Raw genomic sequence first — 21,212 nt, 5'->3', positions numbered from 1 at the left:
CTAGCTCTCTACCTCCAATTAAAGTTCTTTGTAATACAACCTCCCTTCTTTGCCTTTAAAAGCCCCTGACTTTTACTCCCTAGTGGGACACTATTTGGATTTCTACCTGAATCTGTGCTCCCAGATTTGCAATTCTTGAGCCCCCAAACAAACTTTTTGCCTCACTTGCAGTTTATGTCTCTTATTCATTGACAATTACATGCTTATTTTGTACAAGTCACTGTCCTAAATACTTCATATATACCAAGCCATTTAATACTCATAACACTCTATGAAGTAGGTGCTATTATTGTCATTTTACAGCTTGAGGAGACTGAATCACAGAGAGGGTAGGAATTTACCTAAATTCACACACTAGTAAGTGGCGGTGCTGGGATTTGAATCCAAAGTCTGATTCCAAGTTCGCTCTAAGCCTAGCTCCAAAACCTTGCAGGTCATCAGCATCACGTGGGCATTTTACAAAAGTAAACTCCCGGCCCTGTGATTCTGATTCCGCAGGTGAGGGGTGAGGCTGCCTGCCTAGGAGTAAGGAAACACGACTACAACGCGCAGTCGGATGGGGGAATCTGGAAGCACCGTCCTTCCCGCCAAGGTTACATCAGGCCCGGCCCCTTCCGCGTGGCGCGAAGGCCCCTGGGAGCTGTAGTCGCCCAGTCTGCGCGTCAGCGCTTCCTGGAAGTGACGCATGGGTCCCGCCTTCTCCTCTCTCCACGTTCCCGCTGTTTCGGTTACGCGGAGCGACTCGCGAGCTCTGCTGGTGTGTGTTTCTTGGGCCTCGCGCTCCGAGAGGGGGTTCCGGGTCGGGTACGTGCGGGGTCGGTGCGGTGTAGCGGTCGAGGGGTGGCGGCCCGCGACCCTGCTCGTGGCCCGTGACTCCGGCTTTCCCGCAGGTCCGGCCGCGCCCGCCGCAGCCCCTCGGCGTCGTCGCCATGTCGCGGTTTTTCACCACCGGTTCGGACAGCGAGTCCGAGTCGTCCCTGTCGGGGGAGGAGCTCGTCACCAAGCCTGTCGGGGGCAACTACGGCAAACAGTGAGTGGAGGGCCTGGCCGCGGTGCCCGCTCGGGGCGTGCGGGGCTCGGCGGGCTGTGGCCGGCGTGTATGTGGGAGGGGAATGAGGTGCGGGCGGCGAGAGCCGGCCCTGAGCGTGTTGAGAGTCTAAGGGGCCGGAGCAGGGTTGGAGGGACAGCCTTCACGCTTTGGGTGCGGTGGATTTGGGAGTCTGCCCACCAGATACAAGGGATTTCCCACTGGCTGGGTCTGCTGCATCAGTTTCCTAACTGGGCTCCATGTCCCCAGTCTCCGTACCTCCCCTCCCTTCCCTCCTCCGCTCGGCGTCGGACTCCAAAAGTCGTAGTTGTACTTACTTTTACCACCAGGAAATCCTCAGTGGCTTCTCACTGCTCACAAAAAAAAAATCCGCAATGCTCCCTTGGTATCTGGGAGCTCCTGGAGGTGGCTCTCAAGCCCAGTCGCCTGGTGCTGCCGGCAGGGTCTTAAACATCTACTGTTTCCTGTTGTTTACCTCCACTCAAATCTCTTTCCCCCACCTTTTCAAATTAAAATTCTTTTCATCCTTTGAAGCAGTGGAATGTTGTTTTTCAAATTTTTACCATACACACGCCACCTTCGTTATTTTTGTCATATGCTTGTGCCACTGTTTAAAAATATATGTATACCCGTATATGTGTGTACCCATATGAATTCATATCATATGATTTCATATCACTGCCACAAGTGGAAGACCATCGCTTGCTGTAACATAAAATGATTGGAAAAATTAATAAAGTGGAAAGAAAAGAAAGATTGTTGCCAGTGAGTGCTGTCTGTGCTCTGGTCTCTCATTATTAAAGGAAAATACTAGCAGGGGAGGTGTTAAAGCCACAGAGACTTTTTCCTTGTCCTTGGCCTCTCACACTCTGAGTAAGATTGCTTTCTAGGACCTAGTTCAGGTACCAGCTTCTTGAAGCCTTTTCCATTTATTCTAGCTGAAGTATCCTGTTTCTTAACTGTTTTCAGTAGTTCTTAGTAACTTCTGTTTGTATGTAATTAGTTTTCTGGCACAGTAAATAAGCACCTTCATTTGTTAATTTTTGAGAGGATGGAGACAGTCGTCTGTGTGTGCGCTACCTGCCCCATCTGAGAAGACAAATAGAATAGCTTGGAAAGGCTGAACTAGGGAGGAAGGTTAATGGTCTCTGTTCCCTCCAAACAGGCCGTTGTTGCTGAGGATGAAGAAGATACGAAGAGAGTTGTCCGAAGTGCCAAGGACAAGAGGTGAGACCATGGGGAGGCTGCGTGGTGGGGCATCTCTGGAGTAGTGGTGGATTTTCTGGTTGGTGATGGTGGGCATGTCCAATGTGGTGTTGGGCTCCCCACCCAGGTTTGAGGAGCTTACCAACCTTATCCGGACCATCTGTAATGCCATGGAGATTCGGGATGTCACCAAGTGCCTGGAAGAGTTTGAGCTCCTGGGAAAAGCATATGGGAAGGCTAAGAGCATTGTGGACAAGGAAGGTGTCCCGAGGTTCTATATCCGCATCCTGGCTGACCTAGAGGACTATCTTAATGAGGTGTGATTCCTATGGGTGAGGGGGGATCCAGAGAGGGATTGTGGACCTGGGGCCTGCTCCTAACCCACTTCCAAGATCATGTCTCCTCTGGGTTGTTTGCTGTTTATACAGTGTTTCCTAGAATACAAGAAATAGGATAAAGCAAGGAGAGGGACCTTTTTTGGCTAAGAATTTTAATTGTGTCTTATTTTTGTATTACCTCTTATTTGTAGTTTTGTACTTTTAGTGGCGATATATAAAGGATCTTTAAAAAGTAAGTTAACAGATGTAGTTAGTAAGTAGTACAGATGGTGTACAGATAGCAAGACTTATAAAAGTGGTGGTGAAGCCTGAATTTTAGGAAATAGCACTTAGTCTCAGATCCTTGTTTTCCCTTTCTTCCCTCGCCTTTCCTTTAGCTATGGGAAGATAAGGAAGGGAAGAAGAAGATGAACAAGAACAATGCCAAGGCCCTGAGCACCCTGCGCCAGAAGATCCGAAAATACAACCAAGATTTTGAGTCCCATATTACAAATTACAAGCAGGTGGGATGCTAGAGGCAGACTTTTTGAACGGTGGGGGACAGTGACCCCATGACTGAGAGAGAAAAGCATTTGCAAATGGGAGGTGTGACTAGAGAAGGAATCATGACAAAACTCTGGGGCCGAGGGGTAGGATGGGGTGGTGGTTGTCAGGCATCCTTTATTTTTCTCTCGTTTTCCTCTGTCAAGAACCCTGAGCAGTCTGCAGATGAGGATGCTGAGAAGAATGAGGAGGATTCAGAAGGTGAGAGAGGAGACCCTAAGGGCAAATGGTTAGGGGTTCCCTTAGTGTGGTTTCTTGGTTCCCTTCAGCCTTGCTCTTCATCATTCTAGCTCTTTTCTCTCCTCTTTGCCACCAGGCTCTTCAGATGAGGATGAGGACGAGGACAGAGTCAGTGCTGCAGCTTTCCTGAAGAAGAAATCAGAAGCTCCTTCTGGGGAGAGTCGAAAGTTCCTCAAAAAGATGGAGGTAGGAGCTAGGAGGGGTGATCTGCGTGCCGTAGACCATCCTTGGGTCCCTGGGGAGAGAAAAATCTCACAGAACCCTAGGGTGAGGAGGGCTTGGGTTTAGCAGAGCCTGGTTTGGGGACAGCCTTCCTCTTGGATTAGAGCACTGAGTGGACTGGAATCTGGGGAACTAGATTCTGGGCCCAGCTCTGCCCCGGGGGAGCCGTGTGTCCTTGGCGCAAGTCACCACTTCTCTCTGGGTCTTGCTGGTCCAGTTCAGCTCTTGATAGCCTGACTCCATGAATAACCACGCTCGTTCTGCTCCTGAAAATCCCTGAACATGTGTCAGCAGGGAGAGCAGAGAGACCAGTCAGTCTTCCCATCTTCTTTCTGCTGATCCTCTTTTTTCCTCTAAGGATGAAGATGAGGACTCAGAAGATTCAGAAGATGATGAAGACTGGGACACAGGTTCCACATCTTCTGATTCAGACTCGGAGGAGGAAGAAGGGAAACAGACTGTGCTGGCCTCAAGATTCCTTAAAAAGTAAGAAAAGTAGTGGTACCTTGAGCTACAGTGGGAAGGGTAGGACGCCCTTAATCATCTTGAAGGTTTTGGTTCTCACACGGAATCCGTTTAGGTCGTAGACGCCTTCTGCTCCCTTTTCGCGGAGGGATCTCAGAGTCAAGTATGTTAGTTGGCTATGGTTGCAAAGCTAATGTGTCACGTCAAAGGGATTTGAAGGCTCCAGAGTCCAAGTATTTAACCATGACCTTACTCACTGCATGTGGACTGGGTGTAAATCTCAGTTTGGCGTCAATTAGCTGTGTGATAGTGGACGGATACTTAAGCTTTCCAATCTTCAGTTTTCTTGTCTGTAAAATATACTTGACCCTACCTCTGAGGATAACTGCAAGAATACAGGGAGGTGATACAGGGAAGTGGTTCAGCCCACCAGTGGCATGTGGTGAGCCCTCAGTGATAGTTGCTACTCTTGTCACCCTTCCGAGAACTTCTTAGTGTATAGCATATAGACTGCAAGCCTTCCTGAACTTTACTGAGACAGTCACTGAATGGGGAAGGATTCTGATTTGGATTTTGGTCTTAGCCCTTAGTCTTTTAGTAGCTGTCAACTTTGGGCAAGTTACTATAGCTTCTTAGGCCTCAGTTTCCTCTTTTGGAGTCAGAGTGATACCTGCCCCTGTGTATTGCACAGGAGTCAAATAAAAAACTCTGATAAACAGTGCTCTTTTAATAGGAGAACCATTGCTGCTTTTTTGCTTTTTGGGTTACTTTCCTGCTTTCAAAAGTTGAGTTATGCTGCTTCAGGAGGTAGGGAGTTCCCTGACACTCCAGAGGTTTAGGCGTAGACATTTTGTTGAGAAGCGTTTTTCACTGTGTTCCAGGGAACAGTGTGCTCAAGTCTGGGGAGCATTGCATATCTGATTTGTTTTTACTCAGAACGCTTCTCACACTATCTATGTGTGGATTTTTTTCCTCACACCAATCGCTTCTCCAACTCTCTCAACACCAACTGGATCTTCAACAATTCAGTTCAGTTCTGACACTACGCAGGGTTAGTGCAGACCCCACAGGTTAAGGGCTCAGTCCCACAAGACTGCCCCCACCTCAGACGCCAGTTGCAAGTCCCAAGTTTGGCACCTGTGCTCCCGACCAACCAGCTATAAACTTAGAGTTCCCACAACCACCTCCTCAGGGTCAGTAATTTGTTAGAGTGACTCAGAACTCAGGAAAGCACTTTACATACCATTACCAGTTTATTATAAAGGATACAACTCAGGAACAGCTAAATGGAAAAGATGCATAGGGCAGGGTATGGGAGAAGGGGCACCAAGCTTCCAAGCCCTCTCTGGGTGCACCACCCTCCCAGCACCTTGATGCTTTCACCAACCCAGAAGTTCTCCAAACCTTGTCATTTAGGGATTTTTATGAAGTTTTCATTACTTAGCATGATTGATTGAATCATTGGCCATTGATGATTAATTCAATCTCCAGCCGCTCTTCCCTTCCCCAGTGGTCAGGGGGTGGGGCTGAAAGTTGTAACCCTGTAATTATGCCTTAGTCTTTCTGGCAACCAGCCCCCATCCTGAAAGCTATGTAGGGACCTGCCAAGAATCTTCTCATTAGAACAAAAGAGGATCCTATCATTCAGGAGATTAATCCTGTCTTCTGTTTCATTTCTCACCCTCTTTCTTTTTTTCCCATTTCTAGATTGTATTCTTTTTTCCTCTTACTCAGTTTGTTTCTCTCTACTGGTTTAGGAGTTACATGCTATTCTTTTAGAGAGTACCCTTGATATTTTTTTTTTCCCCCCAAAGCCCCAGTAGATAGTTGTATGTCATAGATGCACATCCTTCTAGTTGCTGTACGTGGGACGCGGCCTCAGCATGGCCGAAGAAGCGGTGCGTCGGTGCGCGCCCGGGACCCGAACCCGGGCCGCCAGCAGCGGAGCGCGCACACCCAACCGCCAAGCCACGGGGCCGGCCCTTGATATTTTTTTTAACCTGTGAGGTTTTACTTTGTACACTTAGCCAAAAAAACCCACTAAAATTAGATTTAGTTAAAATTTCAAGTATCAGAGGTTTGGTTAACCACCGAGTCCTCAGAGGCCTTTTTGGCATTGAGAGTTTGTGGCTTTGTAATGTCAAAGAATAATTCAGAGATACTATTTTACGTGTATAAGGCAGACCATTGTTTAGGATTGATTTCCAACCGAGACAAAATAAGAATTTATATAAGAGGAAGAAGAATGAGGAGAGAAGGAAAAACCCAGACTGTGAGAATGATGGATTTTGTTTGCACATTTTTTGTGTAAACTCATTAGCTATCTAAGCCAACCAAGGTTAGTTTTGGTGGTTAATGAATTTTCTAGAAACATGATAGGCTGTGTCTATAATACTTGCCAGTGTCCTTTTTCATTATCTCCATATTAAGCCAGTCTGTACCCCTTCCCTCATCAGAATTTCTCAGCTTTCGTCTTTTGGTCAAAACAAGCATGTAAAGGAGTGGGATTAGTCGCGAGCTTCAGGCTCTTTGATGTGGGATAAGGCTGCTTAGCAACATTAAAGCACCTGGGTATTAGAGAGTGGGTTTGGGCAGAAAATATGAGGACAGTCACAGATGTTATTAGAAACATTTAGAACCTGCATTCTAAGAATCAGTTTAGTGAATTTTTAATCAAGCAGCTTTTTTCTTGATTTGCTTTTTCCACATATTTATTTGGGTACAATAAGGTGTTATTTATTGCTTAGCCTTAGTCTTGACTGACCAGTACTTGGGATCAGTTTTATTTAGGGTTAATTTTTAGCTAAGGAATTTATGTTAGTTTGGAGCTAAAATATTTAAATTATTTTGCATGTTTTTTGGACCACATTCAAAGTAATTTACAGATCATTGTTATGAGAGGTTCGGGGATTTGATCGGAGACGTAAAAGACACTTTCCACTCTAAACAAATGGACTGAAGGTATATTTTATTATATAGAGGATAGTAAAGGCGACAGTCTGCAAACAGATCAAATAGGTCAAATATTAAGAGGAAAAAACATCAGCCCGACTGGAAAGGGAAAACACCCACATCGGCTGAAGAGAAATGACACAAATCAACCAGAAAGAGAAACACCAGGTTGACCGAAAAGAGAACACATTAAATCAATTACTTCATATCAAATCAATTACTTCACATCAAATCAGTTACTCACAACATCCACGCCCCGCTGCCGGGAGAGTCCTGTCAATCGACACGGCTGGGCAAGGATCACACGTCCTGGGCAAGGTGTCCCCTCCACAGGTGGAACTCTCACTAGGGCTCAGTTTCTAGCAGTTTTTATACCATCAGTAATTTTCAGAGTAAGCAATTACAGAGGTTGCAGAGCAAGCATTTAGTGTTCCCATGCACAAAATGGTTATCAGTGGCGTACGTGCACTGAGCCCCTTGGCTAACGTCCCAGCCCAGTAGTTGTGTACGTGCACTGTTCTCTTTGGTTATCGTCCCAGCCCGGCACAGATGGCCAGTCCATCCCGCGCTACGACGCTCTAAGAGCCTTGAAATGTTACAACTTGCAACTCCCTCCGTGAGAGAAGGGCCAGTTCCCACCACGCAGAAAGCAGCTTTTATATTTCTTTTTGTGCTGGTGGCTGTAGGTCAATGGAGCGGCCAAACATGGCTGTACTCCTGTCAAGACAATCATACATTCATGTTTCTGAATTTGTAGTGGGAGTAGAAATTCTTAAGTACAAACTGATGAAATCTAGTGTCTTGGGCCCCTTCTAAGTTACCATGTCAGACTTGTAATCAAAATGTGAGCAAGCAAGATTCTTGTTTTGAAACTTGGATGCTGTTTAACTGTTGAAAAGATTAGCAGTGAAGAAAAACGCAAAAATGATTCACTTGACAGAAGTAAAACAGGTGGAAGACAGTTATAAGTCTGTTGTCTCACAGGTTTTTGGAGGAAGTTGTCTACATCTGATCTGATTGACTGATGAAATCTCACAGAGATGCTATCCACTTCTAAGAGTTATCTACTTCTGGGGCCCTTTTTTATATAAGTGAACCTCAGGATAGATCTCTGGTGGGATTGGATGTCCAAGTTGTTAGGATCCTAAGAAGAGTGTGTGTCTAGGGGGCTAGATAAGTAGTTGTGGTTAAGAGAGTGAAGTGGTCCTTTTTTAGTGTAGTTATAGGGCTAACTTCTCTTGGTGTCTCTTAGTATCCTCAGTCTCTTAGCTATGTATTAAGTAGAGGGGTATCTGGTGATGTCCTTTTAGAAAAGTAGCTTGCATCTGTTGGATATATAACTGAGAGCATAAACATTAGTTTTCTGATAATTTCCAACAAGATGTGAATATATCAAGGTATAATCTGTCATAGAGGGGAGGTCAAGCCAAGTGTTAGGTCATTCAGTTAGTTTCATAGGGTGAGAGTTCATTGTGCTTTTGAGGTATGAATCACAATATCCTTAGGACTAGGAGTAAAACTTTAAGCCTAAGAAGATTAAGTTGTTTTGAAGTTTAGACAGCATTGATTTTAAAATAGCATTAGGTCGTTTGATCTTCTCAGAGCTTTGGGGATGATGTACACCAAGCAGTTTCAGTTTAATGAGCATGCTTTGCATGTTTGTAAAGTGAGTTTTATCATTAGAGAGTGTCCTAGTAGTATTGGGGGAGGGGCATATGCTTTTATTAGGAGTTACAGCATAAATCTTTTGGCAAGGGAAAATTTTAATCCCATAGGCAAATTTATAAACGATTAATAAAATATATTCGAACCTTTTAAGCCATTAAAGTGAAATTTATTTGTAAATGTCTAAATGGTGGTTTATGATAATTATAGATAATTTGAATGTCTCTTGTATCTTTGTGTGTGTGTGTGTGTGTGTGTGTGTGTGAGGAAGATCAGCCCTGAGCTAACGTCTGCCAATCCTCCTCTTTTTGCTGAGGAAGACTGGCCGTGGGCTAACATACATGCCCATCTTCCTCCACTTTATATGGGACGCCACCACAGCGTGGCTTCCCAAGCGGTGCATCAGTGTGCGCCCGGGATCCAAACCGGCGAACCCCGGGCCGCCGCAGCGGAGCACGCGCACCCAACCGCTTGCACCACCGGGCCGGCCCCTGTTGAATCTTTCTAGAAAGATTTTTTTCATCAGTATCTATGTAAAGTTTGAAGTAATTTGTCTCTGTCATTTGGTTTATATTTTGTTATGTTAAGTGTTAAATTGTGGAGATGATTTCAGATGTCATGTGGCCTAAGACTGCTTTGAGATAGTCAATGATCTTTTTCTTTTTTGTGGGGGCATTTTGTTGTGTTGAACAGTTGCTTTTTTTAATTCAGAATTTAGATTAGGGGCTGGCCCAGTGGTGTAGTGGTTGAGTTCATGCGCTCCACTTCTGCAGTCCAGGGTTCACAGGTTCGGATCCTGGGTGCCGACCTACACACTGCTCATCAAGCCATGCTGTGACGGCATCCCACATACAAAATGGAGGAAGACTGGCACAGATCTTAGCTCAGGGACAATCTTCCTCACCAAAAAGAAAAAAGAGTTTAGATTAATCAGTTGTAAGAGAGGAGAGAATAGAAGGTGGAATGCAGAGAGTCTGGGAACAGTAATTTTTTTTGCACTTTTTTTCTTTTCCTTTTTTTGTTTTTAAGCTGATTAGTTGGTGGCTGGTAAAAAGATCAGTCTGGACAGAGCAGCTAGTAACAGAGAACAACTGTGTTGCTTATGGATTCTCTGGAGAACCTTAGAGGTTGGCTGTGTCTATGCCTACAGTGGCCTGGTTAGCACCTCTACCTTATTAGACCACACCATACTCTTCTCTTCTTAAGAGTTTCTTGATGTAGTATGGTGACAGACCTTGGTAAGTAGTGTGGCAAATTCAAATGCTTAGTGGTCCTTGCTTTGGTTATGGTTATGGTTAACTCTAGGTCATTCTTGTAGAGTGTAACTTGGACCCAGTGCTTGGTGGAGGAAAAGAGAAAGTTCATGGGAGGAAAAAGCCTCAGAAGTGGAGAGGGAGCTAGTCTTTCATCTTCTCCCGTGTCTCCTGGCAGGGCCCCCACCACAGAGGAGGACAAGAAGGCAGCTGAGAAGAAACGGGAAGACAAAGCCAAGAAGAAGCACGATAGGAGATCTAAGCGCCTGGATGAGGAGGAGGAAGACAATGAAGGCGGGGAGTGGGAAAGGGTCCGGGGTGGAGTGCCCCTTGTTAAGGTGAGGCTTTTAGAATTAAAAGGAATTGGGAAACAGTTTGGGAGAGCATACAAGTGCCTTCCTGGTTGGGTTGGGAGAAAAGTTAAGGCAAGAACGGGTTCCTATTGGCCTGCACGTGACAGGATGTGTGTTGCTTAGGAGAAGCCAAAAATGTTTGCCAAGGGAACTGAGATCACCCATGCTGTTGTCATCAAGAAACTGAATGAGATCCTACAGGCACGAGGCAAGAAGGGCACTGACCGGTAAGATTCGTGAGCCTGGGCTGTGGGATTACAGGGTGAAAGCTCTTTTTCTCTAAGATACAGGGTGGAGGTTGGTGGGGAAATAGTGCTGTTTTGGGAAGATCTGTGTGTGACTACAGTAGAAGAAATGGTATACTTGGAACATACTAGTCCATTTTCTGATGTTTATTCTCCCTTTGACGTTAAACTGATCACTTAACCTTTTGGGCCTGTTGTCCCATCTGTAAAATGGGAATAATGCTCACCACCTTTATTTACTCAGTGACTGAAGAGGATGGTAGATTGTTAGCGCTATTACTGTTTCTGTTTGGAACTTATAAAGGAGAAGCAAGTATATAGGCGGTGAGGATAGGAGTGTTGGGAGCAAGGCTTCCTTGCTTGTCTGAAGAGGGCATGACAGGATGAGGCTTTGTGATTTGTCACCGATGCCTCACCCAGTTCTGTACCCCTCCAGTGCAGCCCAGATTGAGCTGCTGCAGCTGCTGGTTCAGATGGCTTCTGAAAACAACCTAGGGGAGGGTGTCATCGTCAAGATCAAGTTTAATATCATTGCCTCTCTCTATGATTACAACCCCAGGCTGGCCACATACATGAAGATAAGGGCAATGAAGAGGAACATCCCAGGGCTGAGCTGGGGGGTCAGGGGAAGGTGCTTAGTGTCTTAAAACTAAACAGCTGTGGAAACAGTCTTGGGAGTTGAAGGCCCTGTGGATTCCTGGTGAAGGGGCTCCTGGGAGGCATCTGCTGATTCCACCTCACACCTCTCACCACTGTCTGATCTGTTGACAGCCCGAGATGTGGCAGAAGTGCCTGGACTGCATCAATGAGCTGATGGACATCCTGTTTGCAAACCCCAACATCTTTGTTGGAGAGAACATTTTGGAAGAGAGTGAGAACCTGCATAACGTTGACCAGGTAAAGAGAGAAATTAGCAGCTAATTGGTAGTGTTTGTTGTCTGCTTTGGGAAGACTCGGTGGAGACAGAAGGGTTGAAGTTTGGACTGAGATCTGGGCTAATTCATTTACTCCTTCTTTGCCTCCCTCTTTAGCCACTGCGTGTCCGTGGCTGTATCCTAACTCTGGTGGAACGAATGGGTGAAGAATTTACCAAAATAATGCAGAATACTGATCCTCACTCCCAAGGTAAGCCTAGCAAATGTGGGAGTCAGTGAGAGGAAAAGCTCAGGGAATAATACTGAAGATTATACTACATGAGCATGTTTGGAAAGCCTGCCCTTCCTTACGCCAGCATTCACACTAGAGGGATTGTTATGATGCTGTGCCCCACTCCCATAGCTTCTGATTCAATAGGTCTAGGTGGGGCCTGCAAATGTGCATTTCTAATATGTTCTCAGGTGATGCTGCTGTCTGGGGACTGTACTCTGAGAACTATTGGTATAGCCTCTGTCCACTTGGCTTGTTTAGTTTGGATCAGAGGCACTGGGATGGGGAAAATACAGGACATTTACTCTAAAATGTGAATGCCCACATGTGCCCACCGAGTTGAGGGCATAGTGATGGACAAGGCAGCTGGAGGCCTTCGTGCTCTTGGAGCTAACATTTCGGTGCTGGAGAAAGGTAGTTCAACAAACAAACAAATGAGGTGATTGTAGATCATGTGAAGTGTAAATTAGAAATTTAGATGGGGACCTGTGATAAAGAGTGACTGGAGGGGTGGCTGCTTTCCATAGTGGTTGAAGAAAGCATCTTTAGGTAGGGGCCATTTGAGATAAGATTTAAACGAGGAGGAACAGTACCATAGGGGAGCAGTTAGCATAAGACAGCGCCTGACAGGAGGAAGGGAAAGTGAGCTTGGCATGTCCCAAGAGAGGATGGTGTTCTGAGGGCACAGCGAGTAAACTTTTCTGATGGGTGCAGAAAACAGGTAACTGGATTGATTGGGGAAGCCTGGGTGCCAGGCTTAGATGAGGGTGGGTGCTCTTCCTGCCAGAGTACGTGGAGCACCTGAAGGATTCCAGGTGTGCGCCATCATTGAGCGTGTGCAGCGCTACCTGGAGGAGAAGGGCACCACTGAGGAGATCTGTCGCGTCTACTTGAGGCGCATTCTCCACACCTACTGCAAGTTTGATTACAAGGCCCATCAGCGGCAGCTTAGGCCCCCTGAGGGCTCCTCAAAGGTGAGTGCTTTGCAGCTGTGTCAGAGGGGAGAAGGATTTGTCAGTCTGTCCTGCTTGTCTGTCAGGACTAGATGACAAATCTCCTCTTCCCTGGGGACTCTCTGAGATGGGGCAGGGAGGGAAACTTGGAGGGACTAGACTGAGGCTGAATGGAGTCTCATCTTTGGTTGCTGAAGCCTAAGCCATTTAGAACCATTGTCTTTGCTGTTATCTCCTCCTCCGACACCACCCCCTCCCAGTCTGAGTAAGACCAGGCAGAAAATGAGGGCGAGGACTCAGCTGTGTTGATGGAGAGACTATGCAAGTACATCTATGCCAAGGGCCGCACAGACCGTATCCGCACGTGTGCCATCCTCTGCCATATCTACCATCATGCTCTGCACTCCCGCTGGTACCAGGCCCGAGACCTCATGCTCATGAGCCACCTACAAGACAACATTCAGCACGCGGACCCACCAGTACAGGTAGGATGGGAAGGAGGCGCTCTGGCCCTGTTGGCAAAGGGAAGACCGGGCCAGTCCCCTGCCCTCTATTTGGGCAAAGTGGCTCAGCCGGGTTAGCCACCTATCTGGCTAGTGCAGATACAAGTAGACACTTGGTCCTTCCCAGATGCCAGCATTCTTTGATCCTCCTGCATGTTAACATATTTTATACTGTTCCAACAGCGTTACAGTCCTCTGGGATATAGATTTGGGTTCAGCTAACATTTGTTGTACCTACTACGTATGTATCTGGTTCAGAACATTAGAAGGTCATCTAATTTTAAAAGGTGAAGGGGCCGGCCTGGTGGCGTAGCAGTTAAGTGCACGTGCTGCGCTTCGGGGGCCGCAGGGTTCGCAGGTTTGGATCCCGGGCGCACTCCGATGCACCCTGGTCAAGCCATGCTGTGGTGGCGTCCCATATAAAGTAGAGGAAGATGGGCACAGATGTTAGCCCAGGGCCAATCTTCCTCAGCAAAAAGAGGATGATTGACATCGGATGTTAGCTCAGGGCTGCTCTTCCTCATACACACACACACACAAAAGGTGAAAAAACCCTTAAGAAGTTGTTAAACTGAGAGGAAAGACAGGGAGCCAAATGCATAATGATGTGCTAGGACATAACAGTGGAACATCTAATTTTGTGTGTGGCAGTATTGTGGGGACATTTCATATAGAAGGAGTTTTAAAGCTGTGTCTAAGTATAGATCCTGCAAATGTGTGTTTAAAACAATTAAATATTTATGTGTAGAGTATTTGGTGAATCTGTCTGGTGGTGGTTTTAAATAGGACTCCTTTTTTATTCCATTATATGAATTTATCACAAGTTCTTGATCTGTTTTCCTCTTTATTATATACCTGGGCTATTATAAATATAAGCTGCTGTGAATACTTATAAGTGTTTGTGTAGATGTATGTTTTCTCTTGGGTAAATACTTAAGAGTGGAATTGCTGCATCATAGTGTAGGTGTATGTTCAATTTTATAAGAAACTTAAAAGTGGTTATGCCATTTTACACTCCTACCAATAACGTGTGAGTGTTCTTGTCAATATTTGGTGTTGTCAGTCTTTTTAACTTTAGCCATATTGGTGGTTGTGTAATGGTATCTCATTGTGGTGTTAATTTGTATTTCCCTGATAACTATGAAAATTGACTACTTTCTTATGTATTTATTGGCCCTTGATATATCTGCTTTCACAAAATGTCTAGTCAACTTTTGCCCAGTTTTTTTTTTTTTTAAAGATTTGATTATTCATCTTTTTATTACTGAGTTGTAGGAATTCTTTATATAACTTGGATACCAGTCCTTTGTCAGATAAATGTTTTCCAAATATTTTCTTGTAGTCTGTGGTTTGCCTATTCATTTTCTTAACCATGCGTTTTGGTGTAGTCTAATGTATCAGTTTTTTTTATGGTTAGTATTTCCTGGGTTCTGTCTAAAAAAAAAAAAAACCTTTGCCTACTTGCAATTCATGAGGATATTCCATTTTTATTTTTTTAAAAGTTCTTATGGTTGTAGCTTTCATATGTAGATCTATGATTTTTGCGTGTTGGGTGAAGTCAGAGTTAAAGACATTCTTTCCCCATTGCATTGCTTTGATGCCTTTATGGAAAATTTCGTGGAAAACCACATGACCCTATAAATGTGAGTGTATTTCTGGGCTCTCTGTTCTGTTCCGTTCATTAATCTTTTTGTCTATCCTTATGCCAGTCCCACACTGTCTTGGTTGCTGTGCTTTTAGAATAAGTCTCAAAGTCAGGTAGTGTGAGTCCTCTAATTTTGTTCTTTTTTTGAGAATGCTTTGGATATTCTGTGACCTTTGCATTTCCACATAAATTTTAGAACCAGTTTGTCAGTTTCTACAAAAACACCCGCTGAGATGATATTGAATCTGTAAATCAATTTTGGGAGAATTAACATCTCTACAGTGAACCTTTCGATCTTACACATTATCTCTTCATTTAATATCTTCAATTTCTCTCTGCCGTTGAGAGAGAAATTCTCTTATAGTTTGCACTGTCAAGGTGTTTCACATCTTTTAAAAAATTAATCCTGAATATTATACAATTTTTGATGCTATTGTAAATGCAATTGTTTTTTAAATTTCATTTTCCAGTTAACTACCAGTATCTGAAAGTACAGTTAATTTTTGTATATTGGCCTTGTATCCTGCTATTTTGGTAAATTCACTTATTAGGTCTAGTAGTTATTTTATAGATTCCTTAAGATTTTCTGCTGAAATAGTCATGTCATCTGCATATGCAGTTTTATTACTATATCAATCTGTATGACTTTTCTTTCTTTTTTATTTCCTTCCTGCTTCATTGCAGTGACTCGAATCTCCTATACTTAGTGCTGAATAGAAGTAGAGAGAGCAGACATCTTGCCGTGTTCCTAGTCTTAGCAGGGAGGCAGTCAACATTTCACCATTCAGTATAACGTTAGCTGTAGTATTTTTGTAGATACCCTTTCCCAAATAGAGGAAGGTCTCTTCTGATCCTGGTTGGCTGAGAATTTTTGTCCTAAATAGATGTTGAATTTTGTAAAAAGCTTTTCTGCATCTATGGAAATGATGCATGGTTATCTCTCCTTTATTCTGTTCATATGGTGAATAACCATGATTTTAGATTCTTATACCAGCCTGTCATTCCTGAGATACATCCTTACTTGGTTATGATATATTGTCTTTTATATATTGCTGGAGTCTGCTAACATTTTTTAAGGCTCTTGCATCTATGTTCATGACTGATATTGACCTCTATATTTTTGTTGTTGTCAATACTTAGTCTTTTTCCCCCTCAAAATCTGTACTACCTATAATCTTCCCTATCTTAATTAGCAGCAAGTCTATGTTTTCAGTTGCTTAGGCCAGAAACCTTGGAATCATCTCTAATTCTTATTTTTCTCTCCTGTACCACAACTGATTCCTCAGCCATTTCTGTTCAGAATCCATATCTGAACTTACTGTCACTTCCACTACTACCTTCTCGGCTAAGCCACCGTCATCTTCCTGGTCTGTCTCTGCTTCTGCCCTTATATCCCTTCAGGCTGTGCTTAATACAGCAGCCCGGAGTATCCATGTTAAGTCAAGTCCGATTATATCACAGATTTGTTCAGAACCTTCCCGTGGGTTCCCATCCTCAGGTCATAGTAGGGCTTACACGGCATGTGCCTGCCCACCCTCCAGTGTATGAGCACGTCCTTCACCAGCTCTAGCCACGTCACACTCCTTGTTCCTGGACTACACCGGGCATGGTTCATCCAAGGGCCTTTGAATTTACTTTTCCTTTTCTCTAGAAGCCTCTTCCCTCAGATATGTGCACGACTTGCTCTCTTTCTATTAGGTCTTTATTTAAATATTCCCTTCCAAATGAGGCCTTCGCTAGTTATCCTTTGTAAAATTACGACCTCCTCCCTCTACCACAACCACACAAACCTTCCTCCTAACTCCCTCCCCAGCTTTATTTTTCTCCTAGCGTGAGTCACCACCTGCGTATTTTGGTTATTTTGTCCTCAACACCCGGATTCCTAGAATGTGAGCTCCATGGGAGGGCAGGGACTTGTCTGTTTTGTTCTCTGTCCCAGCCCATAGCCTAGTGCTCAGCACATAGTAGGTGCTTGATGTATATTTGTTGAATAAATGAAAGAATTGCCTTGTGGCTGTCACCTCTGAGTGCATTGTCCTTTGCTCCCAGATCCTCTACAACTGCACCATGGTGCAGCTGGGCATCTGTGCCTTCCGCCAAGGCTTGACCAAGGATGCTCATAATGCCCTGCTGGACATCCAGTCAAGTGGCCAGGCCAAGGAGCTTCTGGGCCAGGGTCTGCTGCTGTGCAGCCTGCAGGAGCGCAACCAGGAGCAGGAGAAGGTGGAGCGGAGCCGGCAGGTGCCCTTCCACCTGCACATCAACCTGGAGCTGCTGGAGTGTGTTTATCTGGTGTCTGCCATGCTCCTGGAGATCCCCTACATGGCCGCCCATGAGAGTGATGCCCGCCGGCGCATGATCAGCAAGCAGTTCCATCACCAGCTGCGGGTGGGCGAGCGACAGCCCTTGCTGGGTGAGTGTGGGGCTCGGTAGTGCAGCAAACTTTGTTCGTTCTTTGATTGCTTTTAATCATAAGGGTTTAGAGAAACTAAAGGGAATAACCTTCTTACAAGATGATTCCGTTTGATTTCATGACATCTCTGTGTAGAACCTAAAGGCATCCTTTCTCTGTAGCCTCTTACGGTAGGATGCATTCTCTTACCCTACAAGTTAAGTTCCCTGCTTCCTGTCACTCTCCCCTTCAGTCTGTATGTGTCAGCATTTTCTTTCTGCCAAATCTGTGATGTTATACACCCCCAGCACCTTTAGAAGTTCTTCATTGCCTGCAGAATAAAGTCCAGCCTCCTTAGTCACTAAGTTAGACTCTCCATGACCTGACTCCAATATTTTTTAATGTAAACTTACATAGTACTTTTTTCCTGCCTAGCACTGTTTTAAGTGTTTTATAAATAATAATTCATTTAATTTTCATTAGTAATAATCCTCTGATGTAGGTACTATTATTACTCCCTTTTTCCTGATTAGGAAACTGAGGCACAGAAGTTAAGTGACTTATCCAAGTTTAACACAGCTAATATGTGCCTTTCTAACCTTTTATCCTATTTTTCTCCTTCATGCACATTATTTTCCAGCCAAACCAACTAGATCCTTGGCATTCGAGAATCTAACATTGGTTCCTTTGATCACTTCTGAAAGATCAGGTCATTAAGTCCAGAGTTGAGTGAGTTGTGATTTCACTGTGAAAAGAATTTAAATTGTGCCCTTCCTGTGAGGTTGGTGCATGGAAGGACTTGGTGAGTGAGCCAAGCTTACTGTCCACAGCCACATCCCCTTACAGATTTGTCCTCTGCTGGTTGTGTGTATGGTCATGCTAGAGGGCGGGTGCCCCTTAGGCAAATTTTATTTGGCTTAGGTAGTAATACTTGATTTTGTTTTAATTGGAAAACTTCCAATGAAAATCCTCATTTCCAGCATCTCTTAGGGCTCTGTGTTTCAGTCTGCAGTCCCTGCCTCTGTTACTGCCTGCAGTAGAGCCAAAAGCCAATTTCTGTTTCAGCTCTGCACTACTGTTTGGTTTGTAGAGAAGTAGTCTTTGAACCTCTAACCTTGCATCTTTCAAAGGTGACAGAATGGAAGCTGATCCAAAAGGGCTGTGTGCTTTTCTTTATTCTTAGCCCTATTCGTACATTTCTCCCTGGACCTGATCTCTGTACACATTTGAGCTCGCTGTCCCTGTCCTAGGATCTGCCGTGTTCGTGTTTCCCTCCACTTACCATCCATTTCTAGTGTTAGAGCGTTTGCACTTTATTGTCTACCTTGAATTCCAGTTACTCTTGTTTGCCATGTCTTACCTTCCTGGCTTGTCTCAGGGTGGTATTTGGGGAACCAAGTCCATAATCAGCACGTCAAATCTGTGGTTTCACAGAGGTAAAGGGAAGCTAAATTTTTTAAGGAAAAGGAGTGAGCTGCTTTAAAGAAAAATAAGCTGAGGGGCCGGCCCGGTGGCGCAAGCAGTCAAGCGTGCGCGCTCCGCTGCGGCGGCCCGGGGTTCGCCGGTTCGGATCCCGGGTGCGCATCGACGCACCGCTTGGCAAGCCATGCTGTGGTGGCGTCCCATATAAAGTGGAGGGAGATGGGCATGGATGTTAGCACAGGGCTGATCTTCCTCACAAAAAAAGAAAAAAGAAAGAAAAATAAGCTGATAACAGTGTGATATATAGATATGGCAAAAATCATGAAAGTGGTATAAGAAGGAATGAAGTTGGGTAAATAATGTTCCAGTTGAGATGTTGGGCTTTTTTTTTAGGTCAAGGAACCTTTACGAATCAGATGAAAGCTATGGACCCTTTTTCTAGGAAAATGTACATAAGGATACACACAGTAGTTTGTCATCATTTTTAAGGGGTTCACCAATCCCCTGAAGCACATCTATGGACTGAGTCTAAATCTAAATATATATTCCAATATTAAGCGACTTATACAATATGTGGCTATTTAGTGGAGAGCTGGGAGGGTCCCCAGCCTGGTTGTTTGCTTTCCTGGCCTATGTTTCTCCTTAAACAGTGCTCACGGGGCCAGGAACCTTGGTCCCAAGTTTCCCTAGGCCCTGGCTCATTCTCAACCTTTCAGGTCCCCCTGAGTCAATGAGGGAACATGTGGTTGCTGCCTCCAGGGCCATGAAGATGGGTGACTGGAAGACCTGCCACAGTTTTATCATCAATGAGAAGATGAATGGCAAAGTGTGGGACCTTTTCCCTGAGGCTGACAAAGTCCGAACCATGCTGGTTAGGTGAGCAGAGAGGGAGGCCCTGGTGGGTGGAGAAGAAAAGACTGGTTGGCCACCTTTCCTGAAGCTCTCCCCCGTTTCTCTCTTCTCCCACAGGAAGATTCAGGAAGAGTCATTGCAGACCTACCTCTTCACCTACAGCAGTGTCTATGATTCCATCAGGTAGGATGAGCCCTGAGGAGGCAGAGGGGCTGCAGCTTTGTGGTTGAGGGTCCTGACTGCTCCCTGCTCTCTGCTTTATTTCTCCCTAGCATGGAGACACTGTCTGACATGTTTGAGCTGGACCTGCCCACTGTGCACTCCATCATCAGCAAGATGATCATTAATGAAGAGTTGATGGTGAGGGCCAGGGATGGTAAATGGGCAGGTGGAGTCGTGGTGAGTTTGGAGTGGAGAGGTCTGACCTGTGTCGTGTCGCATCCTCTGCCTCCCTCTTGTCAGGCCTCCCTGGACCAGCCGACGCAGACGGTAGTGATGCACCGCACTGAGCCCACTGCCCAACAGAACCTGGCTCTTCAGCTAGCCGAGAAGCTGGGTAGCCTGGTGGAAAATAATGAGCGAGTGTTTGACCACAAGCAGGGTACCTACGGTGGCTACTTCTGAGGTGAGTGGTTCTATCCCCTCTGCTCTCCCAGGATCCTGGCCCACTCACTGCCTCTCCCCTGGCATTTACTCCCTCCCTTTCCCATCTCTGTCTTGCAGACCAGAAGGATGGCTACCGCAAAAACGAGGGGTACATGTGCCGGGGTGGCTACCGCCAGCAACAGTCTCAGACAGCCTACTGATCGCTTCACTTCTGTCCCCATGGCCTAGACCACTCAACTTTTAAGTTCTAAACTGCACCCCAGTCATTAAAGGTCTATTTAGAGTTGTTACAGTTCCTGCTTGTCTGCATGTCACCACAGAGGTGTGTTGGACACGTTCATTTGCGAATTATATTTCTGAGCTTCTACCACATGACAGGCCCAAGGCTCAGGGTGCAGAATGACTTGTACACATCTCTGACTTCAGAGAGCTTGCTGCTCTTTGACGTTTGAGAGAAAACTGTAATAATGTGATAAATTATGACACGGATATGAAAAAAAGGTGGATATATTGAACAGGGTGTGACTATGGGGCATAAATATCAGGGGAAGCATATGGGAGGCAGTAGTAGTGGTTGGCCCTTGCAGGTGGATGGGTGGTGGTTCATCGGGCAGGTATAGGGGAGAGTTCGACTAGACCTGTGTGAGGTGTGGTTATTGGACCATTGTGGGTCCACAGTTTACCTGTCCGTGACAAAACAGCCACCATAATTATGAGTAGCACTGAGAACCTTGACCACTAATGTGACATGGAAGCATGTGATCATTTTTCTCATTTGTGTAATTTGTGTGTATTGTGTTTTTAAAAGTATTGATCCACGGTAGGTTGGAATTTTTTTTAAATGGTCCTCCACGTTGGAGAAGCATTGATACAGGCAACAGAAAATGAGCAAGTGCAGAGGGTTGGAGGAGCTAAAGAATAGTGTGTTTGGTGTAAAGGGTATGTGAGGGTGTGTGCGGGAGATAGACTAGAGACTTCACCTGGGGCCATCTCGTGAGGGCTTTAAATGCTTTGGACTTTGGGAAACAAAATACATGAATGAATCCAGTTTGAAGAAGGGTAATGGAGCAGTGTTATAGAGTATGGAATTGGAAGAGAGCCTCACTGGGCTTGGCCTGTGACTTGGGACATGAATTTGGCCTATTTTTCAAACCCCCTTCCCA

General features: G+C 45.2%; 1 protein-coding gene across 1 annotated transcript; it reads left to right on the top strand.

Annotated features, from left to right (window-relative positions):
• Positions 1–705: 705 nt before the first annotated feature.
• Positions 706–20,341, top strand: LOC147911425 (eukaryotic translation initiation factor 3 subunit C-like). The gene is given in 22 exon segments (XM_087428051.1): positions 706–757; positions 891–1,034; positions 2,214–2,275; positions 2,382–2,571; positions 2,970–3,095; positions 3,282–3,336; positions 3,452–3,561; positions 3,956–4,083; positions 10,111–10,270; positions 10,409–10,512; positions 10,967–11,114; positions 11,302–11,427; positions 11,562–11,655; positions 12,464–12,484; positions 12,487–12,650; positions 12,890–13,114; positions 16,827–17,190; positions 19,308–19,467; positions 19,561–19,626; positions 19,716–19,803; positions 19,906–20,068; positions 20,167–20,341. Coding segments are annotated over 21 exon segments (2,742 nt in total). The 5' UTR covers positions 706–757; positions 891–929; the 3' UTR covers positions 20,250–20,341.
• The last annotated feature ends 871 nt before the right edge of the window (positions 20,342–21,212 follow it).

The sequence above is a fragment of the Ceratotherium simum genome, unplaced genomic scaffold, assembly GCF_057802395.1.
Source record: "Ceratotherium simum simum isolate JZ-2026a unplaced genomic scaffold, ASM5780239v1 HiC_scaffold_43, whole genome shotgun sequence".
Classification (NCBI taxonomy): Eukaryota; Metazoa; Chordata; class Mammalia; order Perissodactyla; family Rhinocerotidae; genus Ceratotherium; species Ceratotherium simum.
Note: the sequence above shows the minus strand (reverse complement) of the source record. Positions and strands in the feature narration are given on the sequence as shown.